At 45.9% G+C, this 18,055-nt stretch overlaps 1 protein-coding gene across 1 annotated transcript in view; it reads left to right on the top strand.

The window, feature by feature from the left end:
• The window catches only part of Pi4ka (phosphatidylinositol 4-kinase alpha), a 126,116-nt gene that overhangs the window by 87,119 nt on the left and 20,942 nt on the right, over window positions 1–18,055 (top strand). Inside the window, exons 24-34 of the mRNA XM_085832403.1 lie at window positions 2,171–2,241; window positions 2,320–2,444; window positions 3,481–3,562; window positions 3,804–3,887; window positions 5,227–5,316; window positions 7,931–8,050; window positions 10,361–10,453; window positions 11,702–11,858; window positions 12,108–12,235; window positions 16,407–16,565; window positions 16,708–16,859. Coding sequence (XP_085688529.1) covers window positions 2,171–2,241; window positions 2,320–2,444; window positions 3,481–3,562; window positions 3,804–3,887; window positions 5,227–5,316; window positions 7,931–8,050; window positions 10,361–10,453; window positions 11,702–11,858; window positions 12,108–12,235; window positions 16,407–16,565; window positions 16,708–16,859 — 1,261 coding nt within the window. The remainder of the gene's footprint in view (window positions 1–2,170; window positions 2,242–2,319; window positions 2,445–3,480; window positions 3,563–3,803; window positions 3,888–5,226; window positions 5,317–7,930; window positions 8,051–10,360; window positions 10,454–11,701; window positions 11,859–12,107; window positions 12,236–16,406; window positions 16,566–16,707; window positions 16,860–18,055) is intronic.

Genomic DNA, 18,055 nt, shown 5'->3' with positions numbered 1-18,055 from the left:
CTCTGGAAGAGCAGACCGTGCTCTTAACCACTGAGCCATCTCTCCAGCCCCCTTCCCCCTTTGGTTTTTCAAGACAGGGTTTCTCATGCCTGACAAATACAGAGGTGGATGCTCACAGCCATCCATTGGACTGAGTGCAGGGTCCTCAATGTAGGAGCCAGAGAAAGTACCCAAGGAGCTGAAGGGGTTTGCAGCCCCATAGGAGGGACAACAATATGAACTAACCAGTATCTCCAGAGCTCCCTGGGACTAAACCACCAACCAAAGAAAACACATGGTGGGACTCATGGCTCTAGCTGCATATGTAGCAGAGGATGCCTAGTTGGTCATCAATGGAAGGAGAGGCCCTAGGTCCTGTGAAGGTTCTATGCCCCAGTATAGGGGACTGCCAGGGCCAGGAATAGGGAGCCAGGTGGGTTGGTGAGCAGGGGGAGGGGAAATGGGGTGGGGGGGGCATTGGAGAGGAAACTAGGAAAGGGGATAATATTTGAAATGTAAATAAAGAAAATATCTACCCAGATATAGCTGTCTCTTATGAGACAATGCCGGGGCCTAGCAAACACAGAAGTGGATGCTCACAGTCAGCTATTGGATGGATCACAGGGCCCCCAATGGAGGAGCTAGAGAAAGTACCCAAGGAGCTAAAGGGAACTGCAACCCCATAGGTGGATCATTATTATGAACTAACCAGTACCCCAGAGCTCTTGTCTCTAGCTGCATTTGTATCAAAAGATGGCCTAGTAGGCCATCACTGGAAAGAGAGGCCCATTGGACTTGCCAACTTTATATGCCCCAGTACAGGGGAATGCCAGGGCCAAGGGGTGGGGGTGGGTGGGTGGGGGACTGGGGGGGGGGGAGTGTATTGGGGACTTTTTGGATAGCATTGGAAATGTAATTGAGGAAATTACGTAATTAAAAAAAAATAAACACACACACACAAAAAGAAAATATCTAATAATAAAAAAAATAAAGACAGGGTTTCTCTGTGTAGTCCTGGCTCTCCTGGAACTCACTCTGTAGATTAGATTGGCCTCAAACTCAGAGATTGCCCTGCCTTTGCCTTCCGAGTGCTGGAATTAAAAGCATGCACCATGAGTCTGGCTGGGTTTTTTGTTTTTTTTTTGGGGGGGTTTTTTCCTTTAAACAGGGTCATACAGCTCAGATTAGACTTGAATTTGTGGTCTGGCCTTCACCACCCAAGTAGTGATATTACAGTTGGGCTTTTGCCAGGACAGGCTCTGATATCGGAAAGGTTTTGAACGTCATGTCAACCCTTAAATGACTTTCAATTTGGGGACTAGAGAGATGGCTCAGCAATTAAGAGAACTGCTGATATTGAGTCCCAGCACCCATATCAGGCAAATTCCTGTAACACAGCTAGCTCCAAGGAGTCCAATGCCCCTTCTGGCCTTTATGAACGCTAGTACATACACATGCACATAAACACACAGAGACATACACACATAATTATTTTTTCAAAATAACTTATGGTAGATGCCATAGCCCCCAGATACAATGAGACAAGAGAAACAGGTATGCTAGCACACACCCATAAGTCTCAGGTCAGAGTACTACCACGAGTGCAAGTCTAGCCTGGTCTACACATGAGAAGCAAACCAGTCAAACCATGTCTTAAGAAACCCCATGGCGGGGAGGCAGGGGAGAGGGGAGAGAGAGAGAGAGAGAGAGAGAGAGAGAATATGAATGAATGAATGAATGAATGAATGAATGAATATGAATCGTATCACTTCCAGCATTCCAAGTCCCCTGAATCCTACACTAATGAATAGGTCTCAGATAGCTAAATTGAAATCCTTCTATCAATTAGCTGTTTCCTTAAAGTATCAAGTTTATGAGGTCCAAGAACAGACTGAGGGATCAACACAGTTATAAGAGACAAAGAGATATGAGGAAATTCTGTGCGGTGTCCAGGATTCGCTCCAGGAACAGAAAAGGGACATGAGTGGGAGAATCGGGTGATAGTGTGGCACCAGGTTTCCTCCTTCTGACAGCTGCAGACTGGTTATGGCAGGTGTACTCTGCAGCTCTGTGCATCTGAGCTTGTTGGTAACTTTTGTGACTGTGCCTGAGCCCTGGAACTGCCCTCTCTGAGTCTGAGCTTGTTGGTAACTTTGACTATCCTAATCCTTGGAACTCCCTCTCATTGCAGGGATGATGCAGTGTGTCATTGCTGTTGCTGACAAAGTGTTTGATGCTTTCCTGAACATGATGGCAGAAAAAGTAAGCCTGCCTGAGTGCCAGCGGGTGCCTGCTGGAGACACACAGGAGAGCCCTATGGTACCTGTCTTCTTGTTCTAGGCTAAGACCAAGGAGAATGAAGAGGAGCTGGAGCGGCATGCCCAGTTTCTGCTGGTGAACTTCAACCACATTCATAAGAGGATAAGGAGAGTAGCTGACAAATACCTATCTGGTCTGGTGGATAAGTAAGTTTGATTTCTCTCTAGTGCTTTATATGTATATAAATGTTGATAGCTTGGAACACGGAAAAACCACCATTACAACAACAGCCCAGAATATAACAAAGTCAGAACAAATATTCAGGGGTGATACAGCTCCCTGAAGAATGTCAGTGAGTTCGTTAAAGCCTATATTTTAGCCTAGAAACATACTCATTCTCAGCCATTGGTATTAACTAAAATAACCTCACTATCTCCTAACCCAGGATTTAGCTAGAAGTCCCCCCAGGAGAATAAGGATCCTTTGAGTTTCTCAGAATAAAAGCTTACCCTTGTATTTTCCCACTGATTGTGCTAAGAGACTAAGTAGGCTTAGACATAACCCCTTTCAGAAGGTAAGCTGGGTAGCCTCTGAAGTATAAAGGCCAAATTAGCACACAGCCTGCCTTCAGCTTCCTGAGGCAGCTGCAGAATCTGAGGATAGGTCAGGAGCCAGCCAGGATATCCACAAGGACCAAGCCATGCAAGTAAGGTGTACATCCAAGCCAGGCTACATATAAGATGATTGCTGCACAAGGCAGTGCCCTTCCAGCCCATGACCTGTTACTTCACCCCACTGCTTTACCTCAGTATTCTTGTTTTCTGTTGGTGTCCTAATGTGAGTAATACTGGGGAGCCACCATAAAACACTAGGACTGCTTTGGAAAGGAGGGCTGTGGCCTGTATTTGCCCTCAGAGGTAGGATGGGCAGGACCTGGGAACATTTCTTTTTTTTTTTTTTTTTTGAAAAAAATGTATCATTTTATTTGCACACTTAGAAAAGTTGTACACAGAAACTTATCGTTTGTAAAACAGAACTGTTAGAGTGGCATTTTTATTTTTAAATCATTAAGACTGGTCAAGAACATTTCTGACCAGCTCCATACACCTCACGGTGGAGAGAGCGGTGGATAGGTGCTGTGTCTCAATGGGCTCCTGCCTGTGCAGGGGAAGCCCTAGAGGTGGACAGTGTAGGTTCCTGAAGAGTTCATCTCCTCAGCCCTGAGAACCCTTCTTGCTGTAGGTTTCCACACTTGCTCTGGAGCGGGACTGTGCTGAAGACCATGTTGGACATCCTGCAGACCCTGTCACTATCACTAAGTGCTGTGAGTGTTCCAGTGTGTACCTAACACATTAGCCTCCCACTATGTGTTGTGCTAACTCCAATAATACCCCTGAGCCTCACTTATGTACAGGTGGTAAATGGAGTGGGTACCCAAATTATCCCCTGATGTCTCTCGCTAGGCTGTAGCAAGTTTGGGAGTCCATGAGGGGCATGTGACATGTTGACTATGTCACATGCTTGGCAGAAGCAGCCTTGAAGGCTAAGGGGTCTGTTGTTTCTAGGATATTCACAAGGACCAACCTTACTATGACATTCCTGATGCCCCCTATCGGATCACGGTTCCTGACACATACGAAGCCCGGGAGGTAAGTCCCACCTGGTCCCCTAGAATGAGGTCTTCCCTGGGGCAGTCAAGACAGGTGTTCAAAATACCTTAGGTCCCTGAGTCCCCAGGTTCTTGGCCGTGCCCACTTCAGGGGGAGCTCCTGAATTCCTGATCCTGTCTGTGTTCCAGGCCTGTGGCTTCCCGGAACTCAGTGTCCCTGACTCTGCAGCATGACTGCTTTAGCTGCCAAAGGCATTTCTAGCTATGAGTCAGCTATCAGCATGCATTGAGCAAGCATGAATTTTAGAGTTCAGTCCTAAAAGAAGCATGCCAACTTGTTCACTGTAGAATAGAATGACGGACTCTGGTTTTGCCATACCCTTCGAAAATGGTAACGTAGCCCCAGATAAGGAAGATGTCTTGATAGCTCCTCTCCCTTTTGAGTCTGAGAAGGAGCCCCTGCTACAGAGTACTGAACTGGCCCAGCATTCTTCCAGCCTGGGCAGGGCCCTGCCTTAACCTAGGCCTCTCCACCTGGACATAATGGTGTGGCACCTGTGCGGACTTTTTTCCCATCTAGAACATGCCTTCTCTTTCTCTTTCTCTTATTTATTTATTTATTTATTTATTTATTTATTTTAGTTTAGTTTATGTATGTGAGTACACTGTCCTGATGCTGTCTTCAGACACACCAGAAGAGGGCATCAGATTCCATTACAGATGTGAGCCACCATGTGGTTGCTGGGAATTGAACTCAGGACCTTTGGAAGACAGTGCTCTTTAACCACTGAGGCATATCTCTAGCCCTAGAACATGCCTTTTCATTTATTGACTGACTCAGGACATGTTGGACGGTAGTCTTAAGATAGACTGTTTATGTTGTTAGATCTACCACACAGCCTCTGCAAGAACCACAGACCATAGTGTACTCAGAATCCCTGTGCCCTGGAGTTTTGGTGTTAGTACATAGTCACTGATAAAGCTTCCATATCCATTACCTTAGACTAGGGGGCTTAAGGAAAGAAATTTCCTCACAATGATGGGCATAAAACGTCTGAGAACCAGGTGTTAGCAGGGGAGTCTTCTGAGATCACTCCTTGGAAAGCAGAATCCTTCTGTGTTCTCATGTGGTCTTCCCTCTGAGGGGTGTCCCTGATGTCTCCACATTTCTTCCTTGCATAAATATACCAGCTGTATTAGGCTCAGCTTTCCCTCAGTGGCCTTTAATTTAATCACCTCTTTCAAAGCCCTATCCAAGTACAGTCTCATCCTGAGTTTCTGAGGATCAGGGCTTCAACATAAGACTTTGAAGAAGACAGTTTAGCCTGTAACAGTCACTATAACCTAGATAGGCTGATTTCAGGTTGTCTAACTTCCAGAGCATCGTGAAAGACTTTGCTGCACGCTGTGGAATGATCCTACAGGAAGCTATGAAGTGGGCACCCACGGTCACTAAGTCCCACCTACAGGTACTTTCTGCAAACATCAAAAAGTAGTCAGAATATAACTTCACAGGTTATCTGTTGGACATACCATTTGGGGTGAGTGTGCTTCTCAGGTTAGTGGGCCTGGCTCTGACCACTATAAGGTGTTAAGGCTGTGGGAGGATTGTGGCTGCTTGCAAGGTGAGTTGGGACAACATGGGGGTCAGGGACAGTGGCACAGGCCACCCAGGCTTGGTGCATTATGTGCACCTTAGTGCAGGGCCTTGATGAAGGCCAGTGAGCAGACAATCAAAGACTTGAGTCTCAGTGAAGCTCTGTCTAGGCTACATACATACATACATACATACATCTGCATTTCTTCAGACTAAAGTTCTGACTTGCAAAGAGAACAAAAATGTCACAGAATATAGAAGGGAAAAGTTGTCTTTAAAGGAATTAGATTTAAAAAAAAAAGGTACCACTAGAAAGAACCTGATGTACCAGGGAGCAGAGCTGCTGAGTGAAGCCTGTGGGACCTCAGGAGAACATTTAAGGGCAAGCTAGTTTTGTTCATTTATTTTTGTTTTTGTATTTCAGGGTTTCTCTATCTACCCCAGTTATCCTGGAACTCACCATGTAGACCACCAGATTGGTCTTGAGTCATAGAGATCCACCTGCCTCTGCCTCCTGGGTGCTGGGTTTAAAGGCTAAGCAGCTGGCTCTGAGAGACTGAGAGTCAGTTTGAAATGCACTGAGCAAGAATCCCTGGCTTGTGCCTAGGATTTCCCTCTGCAAAGGGGTTGATCAGCAAGGACTGAGGAATGCTGAAAGAGGGATCACCTGGACCCAGATTCATACACAGAAGAGGACAAGCCACACCTGATGATAAAGGCCACACTTTGACACTGTGTAATTTTAATATTTATCCACTGAAAGTCTTCAGAATTTTTTTGCCAAATCATTAATATTTGAGAAATATCGGGTTTCATGTCACGTAGAGGAAAGGAGCCGTATATACTAATGAAAACAGGAGTCCTTTCATACCTAAAGGTTTCAGGAAACAAAAAGGAATCAGTAGATAGAGGTCATCCACTCCAGCAATTTTTTTAGACAAACAACCTTAAAAAGAAAATAGAAACTGAGTGGTGGTGCACGCCTTTGATCCAGAACTCAGGAGGCAGAGGCAGGTGGATCTCCGTGAGTTCAAGGCCAGCCTGATCTACAGAGCTAGTTCCAATCCAGGGTTACACAGAGAAACCCTGTCTTGAGAAGAAAAAAGGAAAGAAAAGGGAATATAAGGAGGCTTGAAAGGGTCATAATGTTTCTTCCATGTGTGCTTTCTCCTGTACTGCTCCTGTGGTGATGAGAATATGTCATTCCAAGAGTAAAAACATTCTTTTTCCTCTTGTTCTGCTCTGGTGTGTAAAAATAACTTTTATGTGCCTGATTTAAATGTCTCTGATGCTCATTGCCTCTGTCTGCTAACCTAGGCCTAGACTTGGAAGCTTCTAGCCTCTATATAATCTAGTCTAGGCCTACAATGTTTCAGCCTCTGAGACTTCCTCCAGAATAAGCACAACCCTTTCTAGTTCTTTCTGATCTCTATTTGGCGGCTTCAACTTAGTTGTTCTGGCTCAAACTCCTCTCCAAGCTGACTGATTCAATCTGGCTTCTCTCAGTTTCTCCTGAATTGCTCTGCTTGGCCTCATACTATGGCAATATGTTCTAATCTGGCTCCTTTTATCTTCACCTGTGTCTAGCTTGTTGTCTCTCTATAACTGTCCTCATAAAATTTTTAAGATTTATTTATTTATTTATTTATTTATTTATTTATTTATTTAATGTATGTGAATACACTGTAGCTGTCTTCAGACACACCAGAAGAGGGCATCAGAACCCCATTACAGATGGTTTTGAGACACCGTGTGGTTGCTGGGAATTGAACTCAGGACCTCTGGAAGAGCAGACAGTGCTCTTAACCACTGAGCCGTCTCTCCAGGCCTATTCTGTCAAATCTTTCTCTGATTCATTACTTTGTCTACCACTCAGACATCACTTTCAAACACGGGTGCTTCCTTCTAAAAGCTAGCTTTACTTTCATGATTTGGGATTAAAGGTGTATACTAAGGGCATGTCTGTATTCCAGCCAGAGGTGTGTGCTAAGGGCTGAGCCACACCACAACTAGAAGCAGGCTTTTTTAAGTTAATAACACAATCTTGGGATTCACAGTGTGATCAAGTATCCTGCATCACTGGTGCCTTCCTGCTAGCCAACAGATGTGCTCAGATACTTGTTCTGGTTCCCAGTGTCCATTTCACAGGTCCCTCAGTAGCAAAGTGCTGCCCTAGCAAAACAGAAATCTACATGTTCACAGCAGGCCTGAAGCGATACAGTTTGTTTTCCAGCATTTGGCAGAGAGAACACTTGCCATATTGCATATTTGCAGTCAGAATGGTCCTCGTATAGATCATGTCAACAGCCACTCAGAGATCAGGGCTCCTCCTTCTCATTTATAAATGAAAAGATCTTCTCCTTGATGGTCCCACAGTTGGCAAGTCAGAGGAGATCTTGCGCTATAGCCTGGTATCTGATCTGCTGCTTTATGCTTCTAGCGTTTTCCTTTATGTCAATGAAGTAGCTTGCTTGCTTTAATTTCAGGAATATCTGAACAAGCATCAGAACTGGGTGTCAGGACTGTCTCAGCACACAGGATTGGCCATGGCCACTGAGAGCATCCTTCATTTTGCCGGCTACAACAAGCAGAACACAACTCTTGGGGTATGTGTAAATATCCTAAGGAACAGTGAGCCCCTAGCCTGTGATAGGGGGAAGGACTCAGTCCATATGGAGATTTTCATGAACGGCCCCTCAGCTCCCATATCCCACACGTTTGTGAGGTACATAGGCGTTCTGTTGACAGATGGGGGTTGATGAGGGTCCAGAAGAAGTGCCCATACAAACAGGCATTTCTCTGTTGAGATTAAGTTTTGAAATGTGTAGATTTTTGAAGGTAAAATTTGATACATAGATGAAATATGACTTTCTAGTATCTATAGAGTAAAGAAACTGGTTTCTCAGACATACACAGCATTATATCATAGTCAAGTCTGTCTGGAATCAACCTTCCTAAAGCTGGGACCCTTTAATGCAGTTATAATGTTTTGGTGACTCCCAACCATAAAGTTATTTTGTTGCTGCTTCATAACTGTAACTTTGCTATTGTTATGGTTGTAATATAAATATCTGATATGCAAGATATCTGATATGGGGCTCCCAAAGAGGTCACAACCTACAGGTTAAGAACTGCTGGTCTAGAATACTCACTGGACTTCATGATTCTATTTCCTGCAGGTGCTCAAATACACACATGCCCCTCCCCAACTTTATCTGTTTTGTTTTGGGTATTTTGGAGTTTGGTTTTTGTTTGTTTGTTTGTTTTGGGGGTTTTGTTTTTTGTTTTGTTTTGTTTTGTTTTTTGTTTTTTTTCGAGACAGGGTTTCTCTGTAGTCCTGGCTCTCCTGGAACTCACTCTGTAGACCTGCTGGCCTTGAACTCAGAAATTCACCTGCCTCTGCCTCCCAAGTGCTGGGATTAAAGGCGTGCGCCACCATGCCCCGCCGCCTTTCTACTCTTAACAGTGCACAGTACATTGTCAGCACTTAGAGGACAGAGACACAGCTCTACACTGTCACCGTCCTCAGGCTGAAGAAGTCCCCTAGAATTTTAGAGTCCTCAGCTCAGACCTAGCCAGGATTTGAAGCTTTGCTGCTGAAAGGGATGTCTGGATTAACAGAACTGAAGCAGCTTTAGAAATTGTATCAAAGTTGGTTTGGTTTGGTTTGAGAGAGTGTCTTACTATGTGGCCCTTAGGTATTAATAGATGTGTTTAGGTACATGGGTTAAGAGAGGCTCTGGGAAGAAAGGAAGGCATGTCCACATGGAGGTACAGCTTGCACTAGGCATCAGCACTTGCATCCCCGAGGATTGCTGAGACTCTGACCCTTCCCTCTCACCGGATAAGGGAGGAGAGGGAGACAGCTGCAGAGACACCTTGGGCTTCCTCTTACCATATGATAACATGAAATGGAAGCTGCTGCATCTGCTAGTCTCTGCTGAGACCACTGCAGGAAACTGCAGGTTCGTGGCTGGGAAGGGAGAAGGGCCTCAGACTGTTAGCACACTGTGCTGTAATCTTCAAATGCTTCAAACAGATCTCAGAGTGCGGGGCTTCTTTGTTTCCCTTCTCTTGTTTCCAAGATTTTCTCTACCTTAGTGTCCTGTTTCAGGATCGGATCCCCAGCCTTGAGCTCTCCACCACTTGGAGACCATATGAGCAGAGCTTAAAGCCAAGTGCTCTTTTTTAGGTACTAGCCAGCTAGCTCGCAAGGGTCTGTTTTGCTGGAAGGATTTTCATCTTTGTCCTAGAAAGTTATAGGTTATAAGTAAGGAGAAGACACTTGGGTTGTTGTTGCTGTTTGTTTTAGTTTGGTTTTGGTTTTTGGTTTGTTTTAGAATATCCCATTATGAAGCCCTGGCTTGTCAGGCTGGCCTTAAACTCAAAGAGATCCATCTGTGTCTCAATCCCAAGTGCTAGGATTAAAGGTGTGGGCCACTACATCTAACTGACTAGATTCTTGGTAAATAGGAAAGGATGCTTTTTGTTCTATGTTTGATTGTTGGTTGTGCTTGAGATCCTGGCTAAGGTGCCTCTGTTCTATAGTCCCCAACTCCACATTCTTAAAAGAGATAGCTCTCCTACACAAATGTGGAGACCAGAGTTATTTATGTGTGGTGGCGCACACCTTTAATCTCAGCACTTGGGAGGCAGAGGCATCAGATCTCTGAGTTTGAGGCTAGCCTGGTCTACAGAACAAGTTCCAGGACTGCCAGGGCTATACAGAGAAACTCTGTCTCGGGGAAAAAAATAAAACTTTTCCGTGAGGCATGCTGATGTCTAGTGGTCATGTTAGCTCGGCGCCCTGAAGGTTGAATGGTCTGTATCAGAGCTTGATGTCTTACCAGGGCTTGGGTTAAACATAAGAAAAATATGTTTCAGCATCTAAAACAGCTCTCTGCACCTGTCTATAGGCAACTCAGCTAACTGAGCGCCCGGCCTGTGTGAAGAAAGATTACTCCAACTTCATGGCATCCTTGAATTTGCGCAACCGCTATGCCGGCGAGGTACTTCTCTTGCCTTTATGCAGAACTGTTCTGAGCATCTTGACTTCGTGCTATTTAGCTCTTTCATAGTGGAATGCGAAAGAGGGGTCTGGGTGATGTGGAGTTTACTCACTCAGTTGCCTTGAGGAGCCTGGGTGCTGGTGCTCAGTATCACACTCCAGGGCATTTGTGGCAGCTACTTAGCACCTCTGCAAGAAAGTGATATCATTGGGCACACTCAGGCATGCCACGGCATTTTGTTATGTGGTAGCAAACATGTGGAGTGTCACGCATTCTCCTGGACACTTGCAGGTAAAGAAACCCAGCTCCTGAGGCTAAACAACTTGTCTGAAGTAGGTCCAGGAACCGTGTCTGCTGGCTCCACACAGGGTTTTCACTCAGAGTTTATTCCAGGCCAACCAAATCACTCACCTGTCGTATTTCAGTTTTCTCTTCCACAAATTCAAATCTAGTTGACACTGAAGGTGGAGACTGAAATCTCATGAAATTTATCAGAGTGGTCTTCTGAGGGTAGGCTCGCCTCCCCTGAACACTGCTTCTTGCTCAGTCCAATGGCTGCTTTTCTGTGAGTCTTGTACTCAGCATAGGCTAACCTCATGCTGAGAACTGCAGAGAGAGCTTATTCTATGTCATTTTGAATGATGCTGTGGAAGGAGAAAGTCTGCCTTTGAGCCCTGGATTTATTTTTTGGAAAGAGTCATATCTCCTGTATAGCCAAGTATATGAATAAGAAAGTAACGCTTTCTGCAAAAAAATTATATATGAAAAGATTGTGAAGCAGTTTTGTTGTTTGAGTGATTAATTGACTCTGAAGGAAGTTTATTTATCTAGCTTATATTCATAAACCTTGTCCTGGCTTAACACTATGTACACTGATGAGACTATGTCTCCATCCTCAAGAATCATTGTTGGGCCAGGCATGGTGGCTCACGCCTTTAATCCCAGCACTCGGGAGGCAGAGGCAGGCGGATTTCTGAGTTCTAGGCCAGCCTGGTCTACAAAAGTGAGTTCCAGGACAGCCAGGGCTATACAGAGAAACCCTGTCTCGAAAAACCAAAAAAAAAAAAAAAAGAATCATTGTTGGTGAAAATGCCACTATATAGTTCCCGGAGCTATGCTCAATGACCGCACCACTAAGATGAGCTCTACTCTAGCCAGTCCTATTGTGAGCTGAGTGAGCTGGTAGCCAGGGTCTCACTCGGGGGCCGGACTCAGTGCACAGCTGCTAATAAGTGTACTTCTTCACAGGTACATGGAATGATTCGGTTCTCAGGTGCCACAGGCCAGATGTCTGACCTGAACAAAATGATGGTCCAAGATCTGATCACAGCTTTGGACCACAGTCATCCTCAGCACTATACACAAGCCATGTTCAAATTGACGGCAATGCTCATTAGCAGCAAAGGTAACAGGCACAAGGCCCATGGAATTCTGGGTTCATTTCTAAGTGAATATTTGCTTAGAAATCCTTGATAACCTGGAATTCTGTCAAAGAAGGAACAGGCGGTCTGCTAGTAGAAATCTCTGATGAGCTAGCTGTAAATAAAAGGCATTATTGGCCCTAGATAGGACTGGCTTTCATCACAGCCTAGAGAACCCATGTTCAGGCCCAGCCAGAGTCAGGAGCCCTTGACTAATTTGTGTTTGGTTCTAGATTGTGATCCACAGCTCCTTCATCATCTGTGTTGGGGTCCCCTCCGAATGTTCAATGAGCATGGCATGGAGACTGCACTAGCCTGCTGGGAGTGGCTGCTGGCTGGCAAGAATGGAGTGGAAGTGCCGGTAGGACATTGACCTCGCTTAGCTCTGTGTGTGGGTGGGATTGCACGTGGAAGAGAAGCTGCCTTGGCTGAGCTACCAGTGAGTACTGTGACCCTGGACACTGCCACTCTCGTAAACTCTGGTCTCCAGAAAGAACACTGTATGTAGCAAAAGGTATGATGATGTTGGAGTGGCTGGTACAGACTATATATGGAAGGCTCGGAATAAAGAGCAGTGTCTTGTGAGGCTGGAGGGATGTCTGTTATACACCTGCTGATGTCAGAGCTGACTGGGAGTAATTGCTTTCTAGACTTGCTAATTATGGAATCAGCCATTTTGTCCTGGGTCTGTGTTTCTAGAGTTACTTTTTCCTGGAGCCTCCAGGCAAGATTATACTTGTTGAGTATCACTTATCTGACACGATAAGCACAGAAGCTAATTCAGGTTTGGGATTTTTTCTTAGATTATGGAATATTTGCATGTAGAGACTGAAATACATTTTATGGGAAACAAATCTTATATGTAAGACACATATTCATATATGTATCATGTACATCTTATATACCATAGTCTAAAGGAAATTTTTATACAGTATTTTTATATGTTTATTTTTGTTGATTTATTTAATGTAGGTAGTTATTTTGTCTGCACATATGTCTGTGTACTTCATGTATGTCTTGTATGTAAGGAGGTCAGAAGAGGGCATCAAATCCCCAGGAATTGAAGTTAGAGATGGCTGGGAGCTAACATATGGGTGTGTGGAACAGAACCCAGGACCCCTCAAATAGCAACCATTGATACAAACCTGTGAACATCTCTCCAGCCCCACCCCCATGTATTATTTGTAATGTGCCTACTTGGTTTTGAGGTAAGGTCTCTTCCCTGCAGTGTCAAGCTTGCCCGGTAGAGCCACAGCCCTCACACAGAGCCTAACCACTGAGAATTAGAACTGATTCAACTTCATAGGGTAGAGCAGTGGTCATGACCACTGTTGTCAACCCTCATGTTGCATCTTGGATTCCAGGTACCCTTGAATATCTGAACTTATAGTCTATCTTCAGGATAGGTGATTCGAAGCACTAAGGAGGCTTAGCGGCAAGGACGGTGGAGCTGCCCCAGGCTGTGGGTCCTAAAAGTACCTATGGTGGGAGTGTAACCGTTCTCTTATGGACTCTTCTTCCCAGGAAAGCGTCATGGCTGAGCATAGTGGTACATACTCTCAATCCCAGCACTTGAAAGGCGACTGAGTTCAAGGCCAGCCTGGACTACAGAACAAGTTCCAGGCCAGCCAGAGTTACACAGTAAATCCTTGTCCTAAAAAAAAGCAGGTAGGGTGGGCTCAGTCAGGACCTCTCAGCAGGTGTGCCCTAACATTCCTTTTGCCTGCCAGGACAGCATCACCTACAGAATTGCTAGCACCTCCATTCCTGGCACTGCCATCTCCTGCCACCAAGCACCATGTGCTTAGCTAGTGAGCATCCCAGCTGGTAGGGTCAAACTCAGTGGCTAGATTTTCAAAAAGTTAAATCAAGAAGATCAAAAATTCAATCCCACCTGAACAATTTACTGAGACTATCTCAAAAAGGTGGAAAGAATTCTGGAGAGATGGCTTAGCAGCTAAGAGTATTTGCTGTTCTTACCTGGATTTAGTTCACAGTACTAACATGCATATGGTACCCATACACACATATAGGCAAAGCACTCATACACATAAAATACATTTTTTTTAGTTTGGTTGAAAAAAATCCACTCTAAGTATATAGCTCAGTGGAAGAAACACCTGTTAGCATATGAGGTCCTGGGTTCAGTTCCCAGCACCACAGAAAAGCCTAGGCTGTAGAGATCCAGTTGCCCCCTGTTTTGGACACCACATTATTGACAATGCTGTACCTGTCTTATCTCTGTGTAGACCAGGCTGCTATTGATATCTTACACTTCCTATAAATGGCCCAGAACATGCCCTCTTAGCTTTATCTTTTTACCTTTAAATAGACCCAAAATTTGGTCACATCCCAGCATTCCAGCTACATTTGTGGCCCTAGCCTCCTTTGTCTTTCCCCTGACCTTAGGGCAGCCCCACTGAGTCAGTTACTTTCTCCTGCTATGATAAGACACCATGGCTAAACTTGTGGAATAAGTCTTTATTTTAGCTGATGATTCCAGAGGGCAGGTCTGTAAGTGGCAGAGGCATGACAGCAGGTGCCAGAGCGGGTAGCTGAGAACACTAGAATGGAGCAAGGCTGTATACTCGCAACACCCAGGATGGTTTTATAATATCCCTAAGCAGTGCTACCAACTGGAGACCTGTTCAAATACAAGCCTCAAAAATCTACTCCCCAGCCAGGCGTGGTGGTGCACGCCTTTAATCCCAGCACTCGGGAGGCAGAGGCAGGCGGATTTCTGAGTTCGAGGCCAGCCTGGTCTACAAAGTGAGTTCCAGGACAGCCAGGGCTATACAGAGAAACCCTGTCTCAAAAAACCAAAAAAAAAAAAAAAAAAAAAAATCTACTCCCCTAATTACATGCCTCCTACTCCTTCTCAGACAGCCACTAACCTGGGACAAAGTATTCAAATGCCCAAGACTTACAGGAATATGTCATTCCCTGCTTCCATACTGTCCTGTATACATGCAATAGGAGCATGCAGTAAAAACTATACTGGATTGAATCTCTCTGATTCCCAGGCCTCTTGCTGCTCTTCCCACCTCACTTAGACTGACTGACTTGTTCTGGCCCTGAAGCTCACCTGCACCTACCTCTGTCCCTTCTGTCTTCTCATTTGCCCTGCTGTAGCTCTGCTAGATCCTGTTGCTCCTGCTCTCCCAGGCTATTTCTGCCTAGCTGCATCCCATTTCCTTTGCTTAGATGAATGTCACTGCTGGCCATCTCCAGGACTTGTGTCCAATGTTCCCTTCCATCCCATCAGCATTCTCTGGCCACCCTATCTAAAACACCTTCCCTCTTTGTACCATACTGCTGCTTTCTCAGATTTAGTATGCTGCCTGTTGCTTATATCTTGGACCATCCACATTTGTTTGTTCCCAGAGTCTGGGAGACCCTATTATAGAAGTGGATCTTACACAAATGAGTGGGAGCGTAGCCTCTGCTTGGCTACTTTGTCCCATCAGTTCTGGGGTTTCCTATACTTCCAACCAATTTGGTACCCCGACTTCTACCATAAAAAATACATCTAACAGTAGGCAGAAGCCAGACTCCAAAAGAAGCCACAGCAGGGTATATAGTTCCTTGGTATTCTTCATTTCCCACCTATAACAATGCTACCTTAGCATGAATGGCCTTTGTCTTCACCCTCATGGCCTCCCAATGGCATCTGTGCCTTCAGGAATCATGAGGAATAGCAGAAGAGAGGTGTCATTTTATAAAGCCTGCCTGGGCTTCTCCTGAGCCTTGCCTAGTTGGCTCCCATCTTGCTCTTTAGTGCTCATGATCCCCAGCATCTTGAGCCAGGTCTTGCAAGAGGGTAGGTAATGGTGCTAGAAAGGGAACCAAAGCCTGCATAGCCCATGCATTGCTGGTGCTTCTGTAGGGTAAAATAGTAACCATTCCTCCTCCAGAACACAGTACTGTGCTTTACCTGGGCAACCCTCCAAGCACAACGCAGAAAGGGCCCTGGGTCAGTGTGACTAGGTCAAGGGGATGACTCTGATCTTGACACTTAGAGCCTGCCCTCCCTTGAACTTCCTGGGCTACTCTCAAATCTGATAAGCTAATGAAGGCCTACCTTTGTGGCTTGGAAATCCTGCATCTTTCCCAGCTTCACCAGGATAGAGCTTGCACTGCATTAGGGACATGCTAACCAAGATGTGCTGCACCTTGATGCTGGGCCCATAAGTTGTGCTGACAGTCAGTTGGGGGTGGGGGGAAGCTGGAGGAAGCATACAAAGACTTGAGTAGCTCCCCTGAGATATGGGTTCCAGGGCGCTGCTCCTTACTTTGTTTGCCTTCTATTTTCATCCAGTACAGTTTTACTTTGTGTTTGTTTTAAGAAAGCATCTCATTCTGTATGTAGCCCCGGCTGAACTTGAACTCATTCCTGTCCTCCTGCCTCAGCCTGCTGAGTACTGGGGTCACAGGCATAAGTTACACGTTGAACTTTATTCAGGAATTCAAAAACAAAGCGGCCACCCACCCTCTACTCTCTGGAGGCACTGACCTTTCTTTCCAATTTGCAGTTTATGCGGGAGATGGCAGGAGCCTGGCACATGACAGTAGAGCAGAAGTTCGGCCTCTTTTCTGTGGAAACAAAGGAAGCAGACCCCCTGGCAGCATCAGAAGCAAGTCAGCCAAGACCATGTCCCCCCGAAGTGACACCTCACTACATCTGGATCGACGTATGTGCCTACCCTCAAGCTCTGCTGAGCTTTGTAGGGACAGCCTTGGGGACACTTGGGTCAGCCGAGCGCACCAGCTGGTCTAGGGACCCTGACCTGAGAGAATGTGTGACAACTTACACAGCTTGTTTACTTTCCACAGTTCCTGGTCCAGCGGTTTGAGATTGCCAAGTACTGTAGCTCTGACCAGGTGGAGATCTTCTCAAGCCTGCTGCAGCGCTCCATGTCCCTCAATATTGGTGGAGCCAGGGGGAGCATGAACAGGCATGTGGCAGCCATTGGACCACGTTTCAAGTGAGGACCCTATTTCTCTGGGTTACCTGAGTGTGCTGATACTGGCATGTAGGGCACATGTGTAGTGTGTAGATCATGGTAGGAGTGGGTGGGTATGTCCTGCGATGCTGCTGTGCAGTGTAGAGTAAATCCTATGGCACTGTCCTGAGACGATCAAGAAGACTTGTAGAGGGCATGAGACCATGATCCGCTGGCTAGCTAAGAGGCTCCCCAACCCCTGTCCCCTAGTACAGTCCTGCTCGCTAGAACATGGCCTCTGCTGTTGTCTGTGAGGGGCTGACCAGCACCAATGCATGGTAGAAGCTCTTGCTTCTACCAGGTATTGTCTTTCTCTCCCCTGAACTCCAGACCATGGCCTCATAGCGCATTAGAACACTTCTCCAACCACTTACAGAGAGGGGCCAGTCCTCTTGTTAATACCTAGTCTGTCACTGACTGATACTTTTCTAAAGGCAGTGGGAACAAGTTATAGAAAATGATTCCTGTTGCTGCTTTTCAGTAGCATGTAGCCATCACAGAAATGCCTCTGTCTGTACCACCACAAAAGCTCAGCCCTCACTCGGGGTTAGCTGGCTAATCCCAGATGCACTCAGAAACATCATCAGTTTGCCCTCCTCCTTTCTTTGCTGTCTCTGTTCCCTTGCAATGGTGGGTCAGACCTCTTTTTTCCCTCATATCCAAGCTCCCTTGTGATCTACTCCCCACCACAGGCCATCGCCTAGGACTCAGTAGCATAGAAGCTAGCATCTATACTTCTGCTGGTATAGACAGCCTCTGGAAAGTGGTTGTGCTATATTCTACTCATCTTGCACCATGCCTTAGGCCTAGCCTGACTGTCCACAATGCCCCTGCACCTGTACTTGAGCCTCTAGAGCTACTTGCCCCTAGAGCATCTGGGTCACCCTGTTTGCTACATGTAGACATGCTTGTTCCACAGGGTCCATGTCACTGTCAGGCTGTAGCTGGGATCTGGCCCTTGAGAAAAACCCCATTGACACTGGATAGTGTGGGATATCCTAGCTTTTCCCTGGGCAGAGCACTTGTGTCTTACCCACCAACTTGGTTCCTGACCTCCATCACTGTCTTACCCCAGCACCGTAGGCAGGAGCAGAACAGTACCTTCCTACTTATGTCTTGTACCCTGCTCGGGGCTTGGTTTAGCAGAAACCATACACTAGGAAGACAACCCCCTCCCC

Source organism: Mus caroli, unplaced genomic scaffold (assembly GCF_978045245.1).
Source record: "Mus caroli unplaced genomic scaffold, Mus_caroli_1 scaffold_17, whole genome shotgun sequence".
Taxonomy (NCBI): Eukaryota; Metazoa; Chordata; class Mammalia; order Rodentia; family Muridae; genus Mus; species Mus caroli.
The sequence above is the reverse complement of the archived record's forward strand: the minus strand, read 5'-3'. Positions and strand labels throughout refer to the sequence as shown.